The sequence below is a fragment of the Pogonomyrmex barbatus genome, unplaced genomic scaffold (genome assembly GCF_055798465.1).
Source record: "Pogonomyrmex barbatus isolate J1 unplaced genomic scaffold, ASM5579846v1 scaffold10, whole genome shotgun sequence".
Classification (NCBI taxonomy): domain Eukaryota; kingdom Metazoa; phylum Arthropoda; class Insecta; order Hymenoptera; family Formicidae; genus Pogonomyrmex; species Pogonomyrmex barbatus.
Window position 1 is genome coordinate 5,440,815 of NW_028297099.1, and position 17,296 is coordinate 5,458,110.

General features: G+C 32.8%; 3 protein-coding genes across 5 annotated transcripts in view; 1 reads left to right on the forward strand and 2 right to left on the reverse strand.

The window, feature by feature from the left end:
* The first annotated feature begins 605 nt into the window (after window positions 1–605).
* Tango1 (transport and golgi organization 1) lies at window positions 606–8,514 on the forward strand. Of its 2 annotated transcripts, none has more exons than XM_089070613.1 (17): window positions 606–877; window positions 979–1,112; window positions 1,228–3,073; window positions 3,157–3,309; window positions 3,384–3,520; window positions 3,618–3,752; window positions 3,944–4,060; window positions 4,206–4,283; window positions 4,364–4,588; window positions 4,887–5,054; window positions 5,186–5,408; window positions 5,513–5,651; window positions 5,725–5,814; window positions 5,979–6,075; window positions 6,255–6,378; window positions 6,753–7,292; window positions 7,878–8,514. In XM_089070613.1, exons 1-17 carry the CDS (start codon window positions 754–756, stop codon window positions 7,931–7,933), a joined length of 4,386 nt encoding a protein of 1,461 aa, XP_088926739.1. In that variant the 5' UTR covers window positions 606–753; the 3' UTR covers window positions 7,934–8,514. The 2 variants fall into 2 exon arrangements, with proteins under 2 accessions (XP_088926739.1, XP_088926738.1); XM_089070612.1 differs by having other exon boundaries at window positions 3,384–3,518; window positions 3,613–3,752.
* A 220-nt stretch (window positions 8,515–8,734) lies between these two features.
* On the reverse strand, window positions 8,735–11,148 carry Syx5 (syntaxin 5). The gene is made up of 5 exons (XM_011647433.3): window positions 10,549–11,148; window positions 9,965–10,221; window positions 9,502–9,699; window positions 9,307–9,428; window positions 8,735–9,192 (listed from the first exon to the last, which is right to left on the reverse strand). The coding sequence occupies exons 1-5, from the start codon at window positions 10,931–10,933 to the stop codon at window positions 9,033–9,035; spliced, it is 1,122 nt and encodes a 373-aa protein (XP_011645735.2). The 5' UTR covers window positions 10,934–11,148; the 3' UTR covers window positions 8,735–9,032.
* A 1,659-nt stretch (window positions 11,149–12,807) lies between these two features.
* The window catches only part of LOC105432574 (virus-induced RNA 1), a 28,866-nt gene continuing 24,377 nt past the window's right edge, over window positions 12,808–17,296 (reverse strand). For both annotated transcript variants that reach the window (XM_011647432.3, XM_089070615.1), the window contains 2 exons: window positions 17,061–17,158; window positions 12,808–15,075 (listed from right to left, as the gene is read on the reverse strand). In XM_011647432.3, the coding sequence (XP_011645734.3) occupies window positions 14,827–15,075; window positions 17,061–17,158 (347 nt within the window). In that variant the 3' untranslated portion in view covers window positions 12,808–14,826. The remainder of the gene's footprint in view (window positions 15,076–17,060; window positions 17,159–17,296) is intronic.

Here is a 17,296-nt window from a genome sequence, read left to right on the forward strand (position 1 = left end):
TGTATGTGTGTGCGCGCGCGCGTGTGTGTGTGTATATTTGTGTAAAAAAAATGTAAATATTTTAAGAAATTCGATAAAATAAAAGAAAAATATAATCGGCAAGAAAGCTGCATTATTTGCAATAAAATTTTAAGAATTTCTAAGATTTTAAAACTTTGAATTTTAAATCACAAATACTAACAATCTTATAAATTGATGGAGAATAATAAATATTTGGAGAATAATAAATAGTAAAGAGATTGCATTCCTTAAAATTTCAAGAAATTTTTAAAATTTCCAAGAAATGTGATTTTGAGAATTTCTAAAATCTTAAATTTAAAACTTTAAATCGTGAAAATCAGATTTCTAGATAATAGATAAAATATTAAAATATAATATAAAAAACAAAGTGGAGCAAACATGATTCCACATTTCTATTTTAAAAATAAAAATTTTATTACTTTGTCTGCTGTTAATATTTTATAAATAGAATTACATCCAATATGCATTCGGCTAAAATGTGACAATATTATATCGGCCAAAATATTTCTTTTATATTTTATCATTAAATTGTGGAGCAGCATAATATAACCGAATCGGATCAATTCGGCCAACAATTACGCTGATAGCAATATGGCGTGAAAGAAAACGTCACAAATGGTAAATTTGCTCTCTATACAGTGTACATAGTTTATGGTCACGTTGTGCGTCTGAGGAGGCACTGTCATTGGAGTGGATGTCGGTAGTGATGTGGAACTTTGCAACGGTGAAAATATGACGAAAATAAATACGTTCACGAATGTTTCGTTTTTGCGTGTCGCAATTCTCCTCTGTGCAATATCGCAATGTCTAGCCGCCCTATCTGACAAACAATTATGTTACGACCCAAATTGTTCGGGTAATTGAAGCCATACTTTACCATACTTCGAAATCCATAACACATTTTTCCCTTCGCTTAGCCGCATTATGATTATTATGTTGTTTTCCGCTGTTATTTAGAACTCGTTTCGATGGCCAGGACTATTATTGCTTATAGTGCAAACGATCGTGAGGTAATGTCGTTTGGTATCAATGCAGATGTCAAAGTTTTTAGTAAAGGCGCTGGGAAACGGACAGATTTATGGGGTGTCGAGGTACAGTTTATTATTTCTATGTGCTAAAAGTATTATTGCTTCTATCTTGATGTAACGTGTTCATTGCACATATTTTTAATATATTTTTTCAATATACCAATTTTCTTTATTCTAGATAAACGGTAAGCGTGGATTTGCGCCCAAATCATTCCTAAAGGAATACAAAGTCTTAAAACGTGACTTGTTGTATGAAGTGCCTGTTTATAAATATAATGGTAAAATTAATAAACTTCAGTCAGAGAAACTTGAGTCGACAAAGCAAGAAAAAGATGAAGTGGATACGTGGTTAGAAGATGAATCTTCTAAAGATGATAATAAGATAGATTTGAAGTCTATAGATGAAAGTCCCTCAGAGAAATCTCATGCGATTAATGTAGATAATATATCGCCTTCATATGAAGTAATAGATGGTACCACAGTTTATTTGGATAGCAATCCATCTGTACAACCTAGCTTTGTATCTGAGGCTACACATGCTACTGCATTGCCGAATGAAGTTTCAATGACCTCTGATTCTGAAATTAATATTGAAAAATTATCTGACAAGAATACAAGTATTGACAATGAATTACAGCCAAACACAAGCGATCTTACTGATAAACTTGAAAAAATTAAATTGTCAGTAGATACACAGAAACAAACAAGCTCCAACATATTGCTAGAGAAATCAGAAGCAATAATCAGTTCAAATAGTGAAGACGTTTCAAAGTTGAATGGAAACAGTAAATCCGAAGATAAACTTGAAAATATAGAAAAATTGGATAGCAGTATGGAGGAGAAAGTTGAAGATGAAAAGAAAGAGAAAGTTACCGAACATGTTGAAAGTGATGGTATATTTGCCTCTCTTACGAAAACATTTAAAATGTTGTCCAATTCGGAAGAAACTATAATGACAGAGAGCACTATTACTCAAAGTAGCGATGATACAACTGTTTCCGAAGCTGTTGACAGCAATCTGCAGTTAGAGAAACAAGCATCAGAAAAAATTGAAGTTAAGGATAACATAATTGAAAATGTTCTTCCATCCATCCAAATAAATTTGGAGTCACACATAAATCCAAATCTTGTAGATATAGAAAAAGTAGAAATGCAGGAAGAAGTTGTACATGAGAATGTTGAGAGCGTAAAAAATGCAGATGAAGAGGGGAAAGAAGCCTCCATAATTCGTTCAGAAAACGCTATATCTTCTAGTGACGTGCCTTCATCCAATAATTTTGTACATGAAAATGCTGATAAACCTGCCAAAGAATTGCCAACATCATTTCTGGTTTCAACAGATGATAGTTCTGCTTCTGCAAAAGTTGACATTGAAAGTCATGTTGAAAATATTCAAATACAAGATACAAGCAAAATAGAGAAAGTTACAGAAAATATAAACACTGATAACAAAGTTGCTTCTTATAAAGATGAATCAACAGTTTCATCTAATCAAGAAACTGCGACCACACAGACCATCACTATTTCAAGCAATGATGATATCGAGCAAAGATTATCGGAAAGTGATGAAACAGTAGAAAATACAAAGAAGAATGACTACAAAGAAACAATTGCCCAAACTGAAATCTTATCTCCTAATAAAATTTTAGAAACTGTTGATTTACTATCTGTTAAAGAAACAGAGAATGTTACGACAGAATCATTCTATGAGAGTCACTTTGATGATGAAAAAATAGCAATTACAAAAGAGGCATTAAATCATAGCGCTGCAGATATTCAATTTAATAAAGAATCAATTGTACATAGTAATGTAAATAAGAATAATTATTTAGTCAATGATACTAGCTCAGACAATGTTCCTAAAAAAACTAACGAATACTCGAACAGTGTAAAATCTAGCAATCTTGGGTCAGAACAATCTATAGATTCTAGTCAAAAGAGTACGATCTCGGAGCAAACAATGAGTCTTAATGAAATTCTCAAGAAATCAGTTTTGCCAAACGTTCATGAGAATTCGAAACATGGTAAGTTATCAATTAACAGAATTTAAAAAGTTTTAATTGTATAATACATTGTATGATGTAACAATTACATTTTATGTTTTTAGTCAAAAAACAAATTGACAATTCTATAAAGGAGGAAGGAACCTTACCTGAATATGATGATCACATAAGCAGTGAAGACAAGGTTTTGCGTAAAGACGAAGATGAAAATAATAATTTGGAAAAACCAGAATCAACTGTACTAGATGAAGTAGAAAGTAATTGTTTTATTGATATTTAATAATATTAATTTTTTTAAGTATAATTATAATATTTTTTACATTAATTACAGATAAAATTCATTCGATCGATTATGAAAACAAAGTCGAGATAATAACTGAGTTTCTGAGTCAAGAAAGTTCTACAGATAAAATTTGTTCGGTTGATCATGAATGTGAAATTCAAACAACAACTGAGTTTCTGGATCAAGTAAGTTTTATGAAGAATTTTTATATATTAATTATTTACATATATTGTATTGTATATATAATAATTAAAATGTAATAATTTTTTTCCGAAATAAAAGAAAGATTTTGAAAATGGAGAAGATAATATGGTTGAAACAACAAAATTGGATTATAATTACTGGAAAACACTGATATATCTTTGCGTAACAGCCGTTGCAACACTTATATTTACTCTTGGATATTATTATATTGAGGTAAAAATATTCTTTTATTTGAGAAAAGCATAAGTAAAATCCATAATTTAAGAAACATTATATTCTAAGCATTAAAATCATATTTTAAGTATAGTCTGAGTAATTTATCTCTATCTTAAACTATAATTAGTATATTAATACAGACTAATTATATATATATATATATATATATATATTTTTTTTTAATCCAGAATACAAGAAGAGATGGACAACTTATAGCAAGAATTAATGAACTTGAGAAAAAATTATTAGTCTCAACAAAAGAATGTGAAGTACTCAGTGAGAATCTTAAATCTATTAAAGACAAGGTGAATATAACAATTGTACAATTGATTCTTTGTGATTCTTTGTTATTTTTGCATATTTTCTTTTTTAATATCTATTTTAATATATTATTTATATTAGAATCTGTATGTATATGTGTTACATTGTATTAAACATAAAATATCTTAGTTGTGTTGCATAGAAGATGAATCATTTGGTTCTAACGAAATGGTTGTATCGCTAAAAGCTGATTTAGAAATGTCCCAGGTATATACATAAATATTTTTTACTTTAACATGTCCAAAACAAATGAAAAATTATTTATCTGCTGTCATCTGCTGTCGTAGAACGCAAAAGCCGAATTGGAAGATCAAGTGGCTATGTTGGAGAGAGATTTGGAAAATGCGACAGAAGCTGGTTTAGAACTCGAGCGTATGCTAAGAGAAGTTTTGTCATCAAACAATGAAGTTAATCCGCTAGCTCAATCAGTGGAAGATCTACAAGCACGATTAAACGCTCAACAAGCCGCGAACGAATCCTTAACGAACGCGTTGAATCTTAAAACTCAAGAGGTAAGAGTAATTTATTCACAATGTATTATTTAGAAATAAGTTCTATTGTGTTTGATTTTTTTGGATTAGAGAAGTATTAATTTTTATGATACAATATGAATTTGATTGAACCTAAGATTAATTAATAATACTTTGTACATATCACATAATAAATGTTTTTTAAAGGCAATACTATATTTTTATGTTCTTTCTCACATACACTATCTAATATTTTACTTTTTTTGGTTATTCATTTATTATCTCATTAATTCTTTCTTAATAAGTAACTTGATTGATATAAATGATGAATTTATTGCAGATTGAAACTTTATCAATCGATCTTGTTTCTATTAAGAAAAAATGTGAGGAATTTGAAGTAGAATATTTGCGAATACAGAATGAATTGGCGGCAGAAAGAGACCTTAAGAATAATATAGAACAAATGCTAACAGATAAAATACACGGCTTGAAAGAACAAATAGATGAGGTAAGTTTGTACAATTATATATGTTAACTGAAATATATTTTATATATATAAAAACTAGGTTATATATTAAATAATTAATACATAAAGATATTTAATGTATGATTTAGTTATTAAGATATGTTTTTTCTTAGTTGTCTTCTGAAAAATCGTCGTTGTATAAGGAATTGAGAGGAAAAGAAATAGAAGTGAAAGAATTATTAGAAGTTATGAACCAAATCAAATCGAATAACTTGGATTTGGAAAAATTGTATGATGTATCTCATGTTAAAATTGAGGCAGTACAATTACGTGAAGAAAGAGACGAATTAAAGGCGCGATTAAGTGATGTTGAAGGTGCTCATCAATTATTAGAAGGTATTTTCTTAAAGATGAAGACATTGATTTTGAAATTTCTCTAACAATCGCATTTTTTTAACTAAATCTTATTATCAATATCTTATTACTTTTTTGTGTCGCAGAACATATGAAATTTGTTAAGGAAGAGATAACTGCGTTAAGTGATCAATGTAAAATAGCTGAAAAAGAAAAAAAAGATGCAGAAACACGACTTGAAGTGTTATCAAAGTTTTTCCAAGAAAAAGAAACCGAACGCCAAAAGTAAGTAATAAACTTTATATTTAAAAATTATTTTATACTTAGACAGAGAGATTATATACTATAATTATTTTAGGGAAGAGGCCATTTGGTTGCAGAAACAAGGAGAAGTTGTATCAACGGTCGAAAGGCTACACACAATGCAAAATGAAATACAAAATTATAAGTAAGCACAATTACATTATTTAGTACATATTTATGAGGAAAATTTAATTTGTGAAAATTTATTGGACATTGAATATCTTTTAAATACTTTTGTGTGTCATGATTACGAAAATTTGTTTAATAAGTTTATGGATTGCAGTTAGTTTAGGAAATTGGATTTTTCAGGCAACAAATAGAAATGTTAAAACGAGAGATTATAGATCAGGAGAGAGAATACAAAAATCAAATATCCGCTCTAGAAACGAAAGCACATGAGCAATGGGTACGCAACATATAAAAGAATATATATAAAAAAAATATAACAGTGTGTGTGTGTGTGTGTGTGTGTGTGTGTGTGTGTGTGTGTGTGTGTGTGTGTGTGTGTGTGTGTGTGTGTGTGTGTGTGTGTGTGTGTGTGTACATCGAAGAAATACATAAGCTTGTATAAAACTATTTTATAAGGTTGCTGCCCGACAAAATGAGCGCCGTTTGGAAGAATCGAAAGCTGAAGCCAGTCAATTACGTAATCGTCTTACACTCGTAGAGAAAAACTTAAATGACACCGATCCCGAAGCAAAGCTACATCGTAAGTATTCCCATTAAAAATATTAATTATACAAAATATTAAGTATAATCCTTAGATTGAAGATTTTATCGTTGATCATTATTACATTAAGTCATTCTTTCTATAGAGACATATATACATACCCGTATCATTTTTTGTAATCGAATGATTTTTCATAAAAAACTTGTAGACCGTAACGTAATAATTACGTATAATAATTACGTAGAGTAAAATTAGTTAGTTCCTTAGCAAGTAATAATTAAAAATTCAGTATAGTAATGTTATCTGAGATAATTGGCGCGTCGGAGACGTTCATCTACGGACGGTGAATCGCAAAATATCACATAACGGAACTATAAACTGTCTGTTCTCTAAACTGATTTCCAAACATACAGGCCTGGAAGCGAATGGAGAAACGGCAACTTCGCCGCCACTGTTCATAGGAGCAGAATCATCCAATTCTCCCGTAATGTTTAGCGGTTCCTCAGGAATCCCACCACCCCCGCCACCCTCCTATTTGCATTGTTTCCCGCCGTATTTGCCGCCTTTGCCACCCGCCGCTGCTTCTGGTCTACCTCTATATGATATCAGTCAACGTCCTCCGCCTCTCGGCGGCAGATTGTCATCACCTCCACCGATGCTGCCGCCGCCACCGCCGGCGTTACATCGTCCCCCCGTTTCCGGGGGTAGGTACGAGAACGCCGGTTCCCCACCACCACCTATGTCTCCGCCACATTTACTTCCACCGTTTGATCATCATAGATCGCCACCGCCTCCGTTCGGTAGCGATCACATCCCACCCCTTCCTCCACCTGGCTCTATGTTACCTCCACCCCTCGGAACGACGCATCCCTGGGGTGAAGAATCACTGCCGCATCCGCGCAATTCTGGTTTCCATCCTCATCAACGAGAGCAACGTGTGCGCAATCATAAAGGTTTGTGGAAACAATACGACACAGAGTGACGACACGCACATCATCGGCATGTCATATAACGTTAGCTCGATCAGATCCACCTGATGTTAGATCCATCTGATGTTTTCTGTCTATTTTTCGGGAAGTTTATATGTTTTTGTTGTTACTATTATGTACTTTCTTATTTTTGTGCATGCAAGGACGCAAACATTTCTCTAAAGTGAGACAATTTTGGAGTACTATGGAAGGAAATAATGCCAAATAGATGCCGTGTCAGGTTAAAGAGTTCAACGATTTTAATTTATTAATTTTGTTAATGACACATATGATATATTTTTAATATATTTTTGATACTGTTTTATAATTCTTATTAATTAGTTGCTATTAAAATTTTTTTTTTTGCGAACTTTAGATAAGAGCAGACTATTTCGAGTTTTTTTATTTATCAATTTTTATATATTTAAAAAAATGCATTTTCCCTTATCACCATGCATTTTAGATTATAATATAGAGCTATCTCTAAATTTTTTTACTTGCGTGTATCACAGAATAATTAAGGAATATTGAAAAAGATATATCTTTTTAAGTAAACATTAATCTTTTTAGGTTCCTTACATTCTTCGGGAGAATCACTGGATAAGGCGCATCATGGAAAAGTCTAAGTTTTATATCTTGTTATTCAACATCGTTGTACAAAGGCCAAATCACTGTATCAGTGACAATTCTCATTGTATTACACTTATAAATAAATATGTAATGATGATGAAAACTTTATGTCAAACATTAATAGAGCAAACGTATCAATATATCTATCATACAGGGATTCATTAAACGGTCATCATCTATGTTGTTGTTATTATATCTGTGATTATTATAGATATATAATATTATAGATATATAATAGACTGTTTCCTATTGCTTTCGTTAAAAAGAGCAAGCTTATCAATTATCTGACAAATAATGATTTCTTTTTTTATTTCATGATCCTAGGAATATAGCGAGTTACCTGTAAAACTTGATAAAAATATTTTTATACGTTTTGACTATAAATGAAAGAAACGAAAGAAACATGGAACATTTGTAATTAAGTTATGTATTTCTGGTAATGATATATATCATATTCAGTTCGATTCATATATAGCAAGAACATTGTAATGAAATTCTTATAATCAATGTAGAATATAAAATATATAATTGTTATATATGGTTTTAAAAATTGAAATAAATTGTAATTTATATATTATGATAGGCTGTGTTATTAGAGTTATTATAGATTTAATTATATAATTTTAGTTATAATGAAAAGAAAAATTGTTTTGTTTTTAAAATAATGAAAATGAAATATTAAGAACGTACAAGTCAATTTATGTGGTATAAGTCTATAAATTATTTTTATTTCGGCTAATCCTTGTAAAACAATTCGTAATTTATTCGTAACTTACTTGTAAAATTGTCCCACAAAATGGAAATAATGCATTTATTATCTATAGAAATATTTTCTTTTTTTACATTTTATACTCAGCGAAATGCGAGATGTACAAGTAATGCAATATTTGAATACTTACAATAGTATTTAAATGTACTTACAATATTCACAATTCAGGAAAAGGGTGAGGAATGCGCGCAATATCTTTCATTTTAGCTTGTATGTATGTCGCAACTTTGTAAAAATCGTTTTGTCTCGAAAGTATTTCTTATATCACAAATAGTGGATATGGATGATAACATGTAATGATATTATAAATATAATTATCAGTAATGTTATGCTAAAAACACTACGAAAAATATAAAGAAAAATATCAGGACCGCGAATATCTTTATCATTAGCCATCTATTGCTTGTAACAGATTGAAAATATTTCAATATTTCAGTGTGCGCGGCTTCCACGTTTAGCTCAGTATCTTCTATATTGCTATCTATCCTATAAATGAATTATATTACGAGATTAGAAATTTAGATTTGCGAAGTATGTCGATAATGGTAAAACATTTTTTAAAACAACTTTGTTTTTTTACTATTTATTGTATCTTCCTACCTTTCAACCATTTCTTCTTGTTCCTTAACCATATGTGCCAATTGCTGAAAAATACCGCCTAATTCGACTATAGTAGATTCTATGTTTTGCATGGTCTCAGCTCTCGATTGCACATACGCATCCTGTAAGAAACAAATACATCTAATTTCCATTATATTAAATTACTTGACATTTGTCCTGTCTACTATTACTTACAGTATCATCTTGTTGTATAATTTGTTGTTGTAGTTGTTGATTCATGGCAGGTTCAAGGTCTATCGCAACAGAATTGCTAGAAATCTCTTCCTGTAGCAATAAAGAACCTTGTCTTCCAGCAACAACACTTGGGGGGAGCATAGTGGATAGAGAGCCTTGAGTAAATTGCTGTCGTCTACTATGTTCCTCTCTCATATTCTGCATGTACCAAACAATTTATATATTATCATTATTATTATTGTCACAAATATACTTATTATTAGTTATCTAATTTCTCATATTTATATTGTAATTCTATTAATATCAAATTTATTATGTATCAACATTGTTAAAATTAAACAAACATAATTTATTAAATAAATATGTAACATACTTTTGCAAAATAGAAATCAATACACTGAAATAATCGCAAAAATAATTTTTTAATATATATAAAAAAAGAATGTTATTTCTGATTACATACCTCAGAGCGAACTTCTAAAACGCTTTTGAAATGATTGGACATGTTGGCCAATTTGGATTGCAAAGCCATCACAATTGAAGAAGAATGGGAGGCGATATGATGACTCTGGGAGGAACCATAACTTTCTCGTTGACTCTTTCCTAGCTCTTGCAGTTTCCCAATTTGAACATTCAAGCTTTTTAGGTCCGTTTTTATGATATTCGTAAGTTCCTCGATCTCTATTTGCCTATCGTTAAATATGGATTTTTTCTTGGCCACTGTAATATGTATCATTGATTATATGGAACACTCATATGTTCATTATATTATTAGAGTTAGTTATTCCTACTATTTTTATACAGTTATGCATATTGTATCTTATATAGTAAAAATGACTATCAATAATAATCTTAATGTTTCTAATGCAATTATTTCATGGTCTTTCAACAGTTTTTTATTAATTTCCACATGGATCTACACAAAAAGATCCAAATGACAATTAATGTTCATTACAAAAAAAAAATAATTCGGAGTATCCCTACTTCTGTATACAACATATTGTAACCTAAGCTAAATTCATAGATAAGGTAAACTCGGAGTCTTACATAGAGCAAGTTTCTCCAGCTTAGCATACGTGCTGGCAATGTTCTTGCCAATGTTCTTAGCTATCATCATGAAGTTCGAGTAACTCTGTATCTGACGTGCACGTCGCGGATTTTGCAAGTTCGCGGCGGTTCGCGCCACCGTCCTGCTCTGCATGGAGCGGATCGCATTGGTGAACTCGTTGGTTCTGTCGCGGGACGTCATCGCCGTCGTCGTCGTCGTCGTCGTCGTTGTCGTCGTCGATTGCTCGTCTGCCAGGTTGGCAACTTCCTCGCTCAACAATCCGCCGCTCGCCTCGTCTCCATCGTAATGGTACCGCGAGCTGCTCGAGCTCGCGGTCACAAGGTTCACCACAGGCCCTACGACGTGACGTCTGCGTGCTGACATCGCAGCATCCTCTCAACTTTCTCCACGTGCGCGCGTGTCCCGAGGGCCTCGACCACCACCAAGTCCGGTAACGTCAACAGATTGCAACGGCGGCGGCAGCAACGATGACGGTGGCGGCGGCAGCAACGACGACGGTGGCGGCGACAGCAACGACGACGATGACAACGGCGGAGTCCACGTCCGCAGTGCTGCCAGAAATGAGCCACTGCAATATGAGGAGGAGGGGTTGGCGGGGTGCAAGGGGAAGCATTAAAAGACAGAGGCACGTATTGTGCCATACACTACTGGCCAATGATCGCAGGATCCTGCAATAGTCCTGACTTATCGGCCCGATTCATCCGTAAGATCGATGAGATCGATAATAATGAACACATGCGCATATCAAAAGGGAGGAATACATTGGCAATAATATAGAATAATAAGAAAAATAATAAATAACACTGATTCTTTTCATTTGTTCCATTTTTTTTTCTTTTTCTAATTTAGAAATGTATGAATTATATCTTTGTCATATTGTGACGTTCATATCGGTCTTTATATTTATCTATATAAATATATATATATATTTCGTAATCTTGTATTTTGAAATAAAGAAAACATAATATAATATAATATAATATAACATAATTATTTTTAATATTATTACTTTATAAAAGGAGAAAATCTCTTTTTTTGCAAACACGCTATATAATATGAGCATATTAATAAATACATATGTATACTATGTCTGAATCCAGCTTATATTAAAATTAATCAGCACTTTAATCTACAACAAAAAAATTATGCGCTTATATAATTATGTAAGCATATTCCTGATCCATGAATGGATGCAGAATGCACCACGCACCAGAATGCGATTTTATCGGCAGTGTTGGGAAATAAGGCAGTGTTACGTAGTTTCAAATTCAAAAATGGATATGTTCGCGGTAGTGTATAGGGTCTTTGACAATCCCATAAAAAGGCCGAAATGGCCGCTCTCAAAGCTTCTCTTTGCTCTGATGTAACTAGGTCATAGAAAAAGCACGCGCGGCAATTTTGACAAACGCGACGGCGCGCCATTTTTCTGAAATCCGCGAACGCGCGATTTTTAAATGGCTGAGGAATGTTTCGTTGATATATCTCGATTTAATATTCTATCACATTTACAGCCTTGACATAAACTGAAAACTATAAGTCGTAACCGAATGATAATTGACGCAATTACAAAAAGGATGAGATATTAAAGTTTACAGAAATTATTATAGGAATTAGATCTCACTTGATAACGAAAATGTCGATATTTATTTATTCTGTGCTACACACATGTTATTTCTTTATTAAAAAAAGATTTGTCATTTAAAAAAATGGACAGTATTAAACTGTACAATAGTAATAAAAAAATTTTATGTAAATGTGTTATAATATCGTTATCTTTATATCCTTTACAGAAATTTAATTTAATACTACCCAATATAATATTAGTAATTGTTTATTTTGAATATTAAAAATTACTGTTGTTTAGTGCTTTTAATATTCAAGTTAAATAATTAAGTATCTTCCAGTATTAAATATCTATAAGGAATGTAGCTATTACAAATAATTTTAAAAATTTACTCAATACGTTTTATATTTATATTTTTTTCTTTCAACGATTCTAAATTTAGAATGATTTCATTTTTTTATTTGTGTATTACCTACTTATTATTTGATTTGGATCTCATTTCTTAACTTAACTCTCTTATAAAGTTAAAAAATATGAAGTTAAAATCATTAGAATGAAATATTTAAATCTTAAAAATTTATATACAATATTACATATTTGCATTATTGCGCATTATATATTATACATGATGTTATTAGAATATGTAGAAATATTTATTTAATTTCATCATCAGTTTTTCTCTTATCAGAATATTTAATTTTATTATAGCAATTTTCCTCTTACAATATGATTTACAATTTAAAGAAATATATCTGTACGTATATATGTATATATATTTGTACGTATATAAAAATATGCGAAATTAGCGCAACGTACGTATTAGTGAACATATATTTCTTTCATAAAATTATAAAAAATTGCGACGAGGAATTTCTCCATTTTTTCGTGAGGGAGGAATTATAAATTGACTTCTTATCAAACTTTTCCTCCGTAAATCGGTTTCGAACGCTTACTTGTGTAGATATTTGATTACATGTATTAATCATACAGATATTACTTGATATTTGTGTTTTTTGGATACTAAAGATGCTATTACCGAGGAAACTAGAAAGGGACGGGATATCAGGATGCGCATAGGAAAAGCACAGATTTATTAAATAACACACAGCTTTGCAATCTTTCACAGGATAGAAGCCTCCATACCATAAGTACACAAAGTAATGTGACATACTCTACTTCACATTCGTATTTGGTCGCGTGAACTAAGACAAGCTGGACTGGCATAGATATTTCACTTGGCGGACGATAAAGTGGTAAAATTAGTTATTACAAAATGGCCTTGCATATATATAAATACTAGCTAGTAAACTAGCATAATATATTAGTGATACACGAAATATTTGGTTCCGTCTGTCAATGCTTTCACTTTTTTTGCATTTATATCAGTCAGAAACGAGATATGCAAGAATTATATATAAAAAATTTATATCGATTACCAAATATCATATAATAGCTACCAGTTTCATTTCCAGTAATTTATAAAATATATAAAAAACCTTTAACATCATTTCGAAATATCGGATATATATGGACTTATAAAGATATTACAAATTAGAAAGGGGTTTAAAGTAATCAGTCTGAAAAATACACAGTTCTGTAGGGAGCTATCGCAGATTAAATGTCGCATGTAGCAACCAAAGGATCCTATAGACTTATTCTGTTACTTTTAACGATAGTATCATTATCATTATCTTGTCATTATGCATAATATATAATGAAAAAGTTGCATAACATAATGATAACGACATTATTGGTAAAAGTTATAAAATACGCAATCTCAAGTTCGAGCTCGATTGACTCTAATTTTTCCGTCTCCTACGATTTTTAGCTGTGGAATTCAGCCCACAGCAATCTCGTTGAAGATGAGTTTGCTCTACACATTGAAGGTGGTGTAATTAGGAGTCTCTTGATCTATATAAATAAAGTGTGGTTTCATGTAATATTATTATTCATGGACATGCCATATTCGAGACGAATGTGATGTGTAGGAATGTGAACGAATTGTAGGAAATAAAAGGATCATAGCAATTATATGTCATAATTTGTATATATTACCCATCTAAATATTTTTTATAATATTACTGATTAAGCTATTAAGAAATCATAAAGTAACATATTATCTCTATATTAATTGTCGATGGATATTTCTTAAGCCCATTTCGGTCCCCATATAGCCCATATAGAATCTGATCATTGAAAAACAAGAAGCGTTTCAAATTCTATCAATTTTAGTTTTACGTTTAATCGAGGATTTTAATTTAGCATTCGTTTAAAAGCTTTTAGTTATTTAATTCAAATCAAATAAATTACTTTAATTGAAACCAATTAACCCCTTCCCCTTTTCAACTCGTATTGCTCATATATTATTTACGTATCTATAAATATCCCAGCTTATCTTTCCAGCGACGAAAAAATTTTTCTTTCCTAGAGAGATACAGGAAAGTAACTATCGATCGTATCGAAAAGCGACAGGAAACAACAGAAACACAACTACATATATATGTATATATATAATATGTAATATATTACAATAACGTTTACTTTAATCTGCAATGCACACTCGGTATGTGGCACTGCAAGTTACTCTACTACAGCCACGTGATAAAGGTCATTCTTCCTTTCCCCCGAAATTTCAACTGGAATCACGCCGGTTACCGGCGTGTTCCAGTTCAAACCGACAGCCGACTGTCTCTCAAGCGGTCAGCGTGTCCGTGCTTTTCGATATCTCGTTGTTGAAGTCTTCGACCGTCTCGCGGCTCTCCGGTGTCTCCGGATTCACCGTCGTCGGTCCCGCGTTTGGTCCCGCGTTGCCTCCGGCGATCGCGTCGGTGTCATTCAGTGGCTTCACGTCGATTATGCGAATGCGGAACGCGGTACCGCTCATGTCGTCGCCAGAGGAGTAAGTCGTCTCGTTGATTGTTACCACATGGCCGTTAATTATCTGCAATTAGATGATTCAAATTAATCGTGATACATCCGGAATACTGCCTTCCGGCTCTTTTATCAGAATTTATTCACATGCGCAAAGCCGCATGTGAATACAGTTTAAAAAGAATAAACGCGGAAATTGATTCACGATCCTTTTTTTCTCAAAATGTAACTCGATTTTGTAGTCCTTTTGTAAAAATAGCGTGATGTAAGGAAGGTGCGCGTGCTCGAAGGAAAGGAGCCGGTCCAGAGGCGCAAGTGACTTGGGATTGTTCAAACAATTTGAACAACATTTCCACAACTGACAAACGCATCATCAAAATTAATTAAGTTATATTATTGAAGAATTCACAATGCTGCGTGAATTAAACTGCGTTTTACCGTATGACAGTGCGATACAATGCGTCGGTTTACTCTGCTAACAAGGAGATACATAGTGCTTCAATTTGAATTATTAGGATCGCTCTATTAAATTAAACTTTCTACATCTTTCTATATGTGAAAGGCAACGAGGAAAGTCTTCATGTAATATTTCTACATGTTTTTTTTTTTTTTTTTTTTTTTTTTTTAACAAACTGCTAAATCACATTTGAATTTCGCATATCATCATTCTTAATGCGTTAATGCACTCTTACATATTCGATGTAATTTGATTCCTCGACGTCTAAACGGCAAAGAAGTATATCACTCGTAAGCAAGACCCATGTTTTTTTTAATAAGAAAAACTCGCGATTAAACATCTTGATTATCACAGATAATAATCGTACGTTAATGAAAAGGTATGCGTAAGGGAGGGAAGAGCTCTCGGAAAGTTCGTAACGTTTTGGAAGGAGATTAAACTTCTTCCCTTTTTCCCTCCTTCTTCCCTTTTCCCTCCCCCGCGACCGTTCGCGTGCAAACGACCGGCGGGTCTTGCACGCGAACGGCGCCGCGTCTGTCCGACGAGGAGGGATCGCGGAATAAGGGGCGAACTTTTCGGCGGGCAGTTATCCACTTCCGTTGGTCGCGCTTTGTGCGACGAGTCGCATTAAGCGACTTACATATCGGAGGGAGATGGCGGCGCGCAGATTCCGAGCGTGTAACAATACGCGACGGGAAATGCGGTAATCCGATCACCCCCTCCCTCCCCTCCTCTTGTCCCGTCCCCCGTCGCCGTACCCCTGGCGATACCGTATCCATTGTTAAGGGAATTCTCTTCTCCCTCCCCCCGCTGTACCTCTTCATCTCGTCGCTGCGGTTTACACGTGTAGGTAAATTGCTAGCGATGCATTATCTCTCCGCATCCGGGCCCGGCCCGGTCCGCACGACGCGGAACTTCCTCTCGCGTGTCGTCGGGGATTATTTCACTCGCTTCTCGCAAAACACAGCCATCGATATTATCTCGTCATTCGAAATGTGACGGGCATCTCCGGTCGAGAATTGGAAACATGCCCCGGGCGTACCGAAGAGAATTCTTAGCGTTTTCGACTTACGGAGATCTCAGTTAATACTGACCGATATAATATTGGAAATTACTTAGTTACTCGGTGTGATTTCGAACATTCGAGATAAATAATTAATCACTACCTAGCAGTATTAAATTTCTACAAGGGTATTTGTGGACTTGAACTGAACCAAGCTCGTGATTAAATCAGATATGTGTCGTGAACTCAAGTTTAATTAAAAGAAGAAGTAAAGAGAAAAATATTAAATATCAAATTATTAATAGATTTACTGTGAAATAACTTTTATTTTCGAAATATATCTCCAAAGTATTAAGCATCTAATCGTTTAAATATGATTATAATCAGTTTGATCATAACCATCTAGTAATTTAAAGCAGATTATATAACGTCATTAATTGCTCTTGGAATAATCAAAATTGCAATCGAACTATTAGAAGCGACAATGCGATATGATCTCATTTATCAATCGTAGATCTTTGAAAAAACGATAGCGAAATCTTTAATTCGTGAACAGATTGATCCGATTTGTAAATTGGATCTGTTGAATATTTACCTTAACGGTGGAGGTGGTATTTGCTCCTTCGGGGATGTTCGACATATCAGGCATGTCCCAGAAATAGTTCAGAAGATGTTGCCTAAGTTTGTTGAAAGCTGAAAATAAAAACAGAAGCGAAAATTAAAAAAAAAAAAGAATTTTTACAAATACATGATAATTCGTGCATATATCTGTGCAGTAATTCAGTGCAATTTTTAAATTGGCTACTGATTTTATTTGTGAATGTCAATAAC

What these genes read in the sequence shown, in the direction of transcription:
- Tango1 (XM_089070612.1), top strand. Translation starts at nt 754, where the DNA reads ATGACGAAAATAAATACGTTCACGAATGTTTCGTTTTTGCGTGTCGCA. An exon ending in CTGATTTAGAAATGTCCCAG is followed by an intron (nt 4,284 to 4,363) that starts GTATATACATAA and finishes CTGCTGTCGTAG; the next exon opens with AACGCAAAAGCCGAATTGGA. An exon ending in AATGAAATACAAAATTATAA is followed by an intron (nt 5,815 to 5,978) that starts GTAAGCACAATT and finishes TGGATTTTTCAG; the next exon opens with GCAACAAATAGAAATGTTAA.
- Syx5 (XM_011647433.3), bottom strand. Translation starts at nt 10,933, where the DNA reads ATGTCAGCACGCAGACGTCACGTCGTAGGGCCTGTGGTGAACCTTGTG. An exon ending in TTTTAGAAGTTCGCTCTGAG is followed by an intron (nt 9,700 to 9,964) that starts GTATGTAATCAG and finishes TGGTACATGCAG; the next exon opens with AATATGAGAGAGGAACATAG. An exon ending in CAAGAAGAAATGGTTGAAAG is followed by an intron (nt 9,193 to 9,306) that starts GTAGGAAGATAC and finishes ATTCATTTATAG; the next exon opens with GATAGATAGCAATATAGAAG.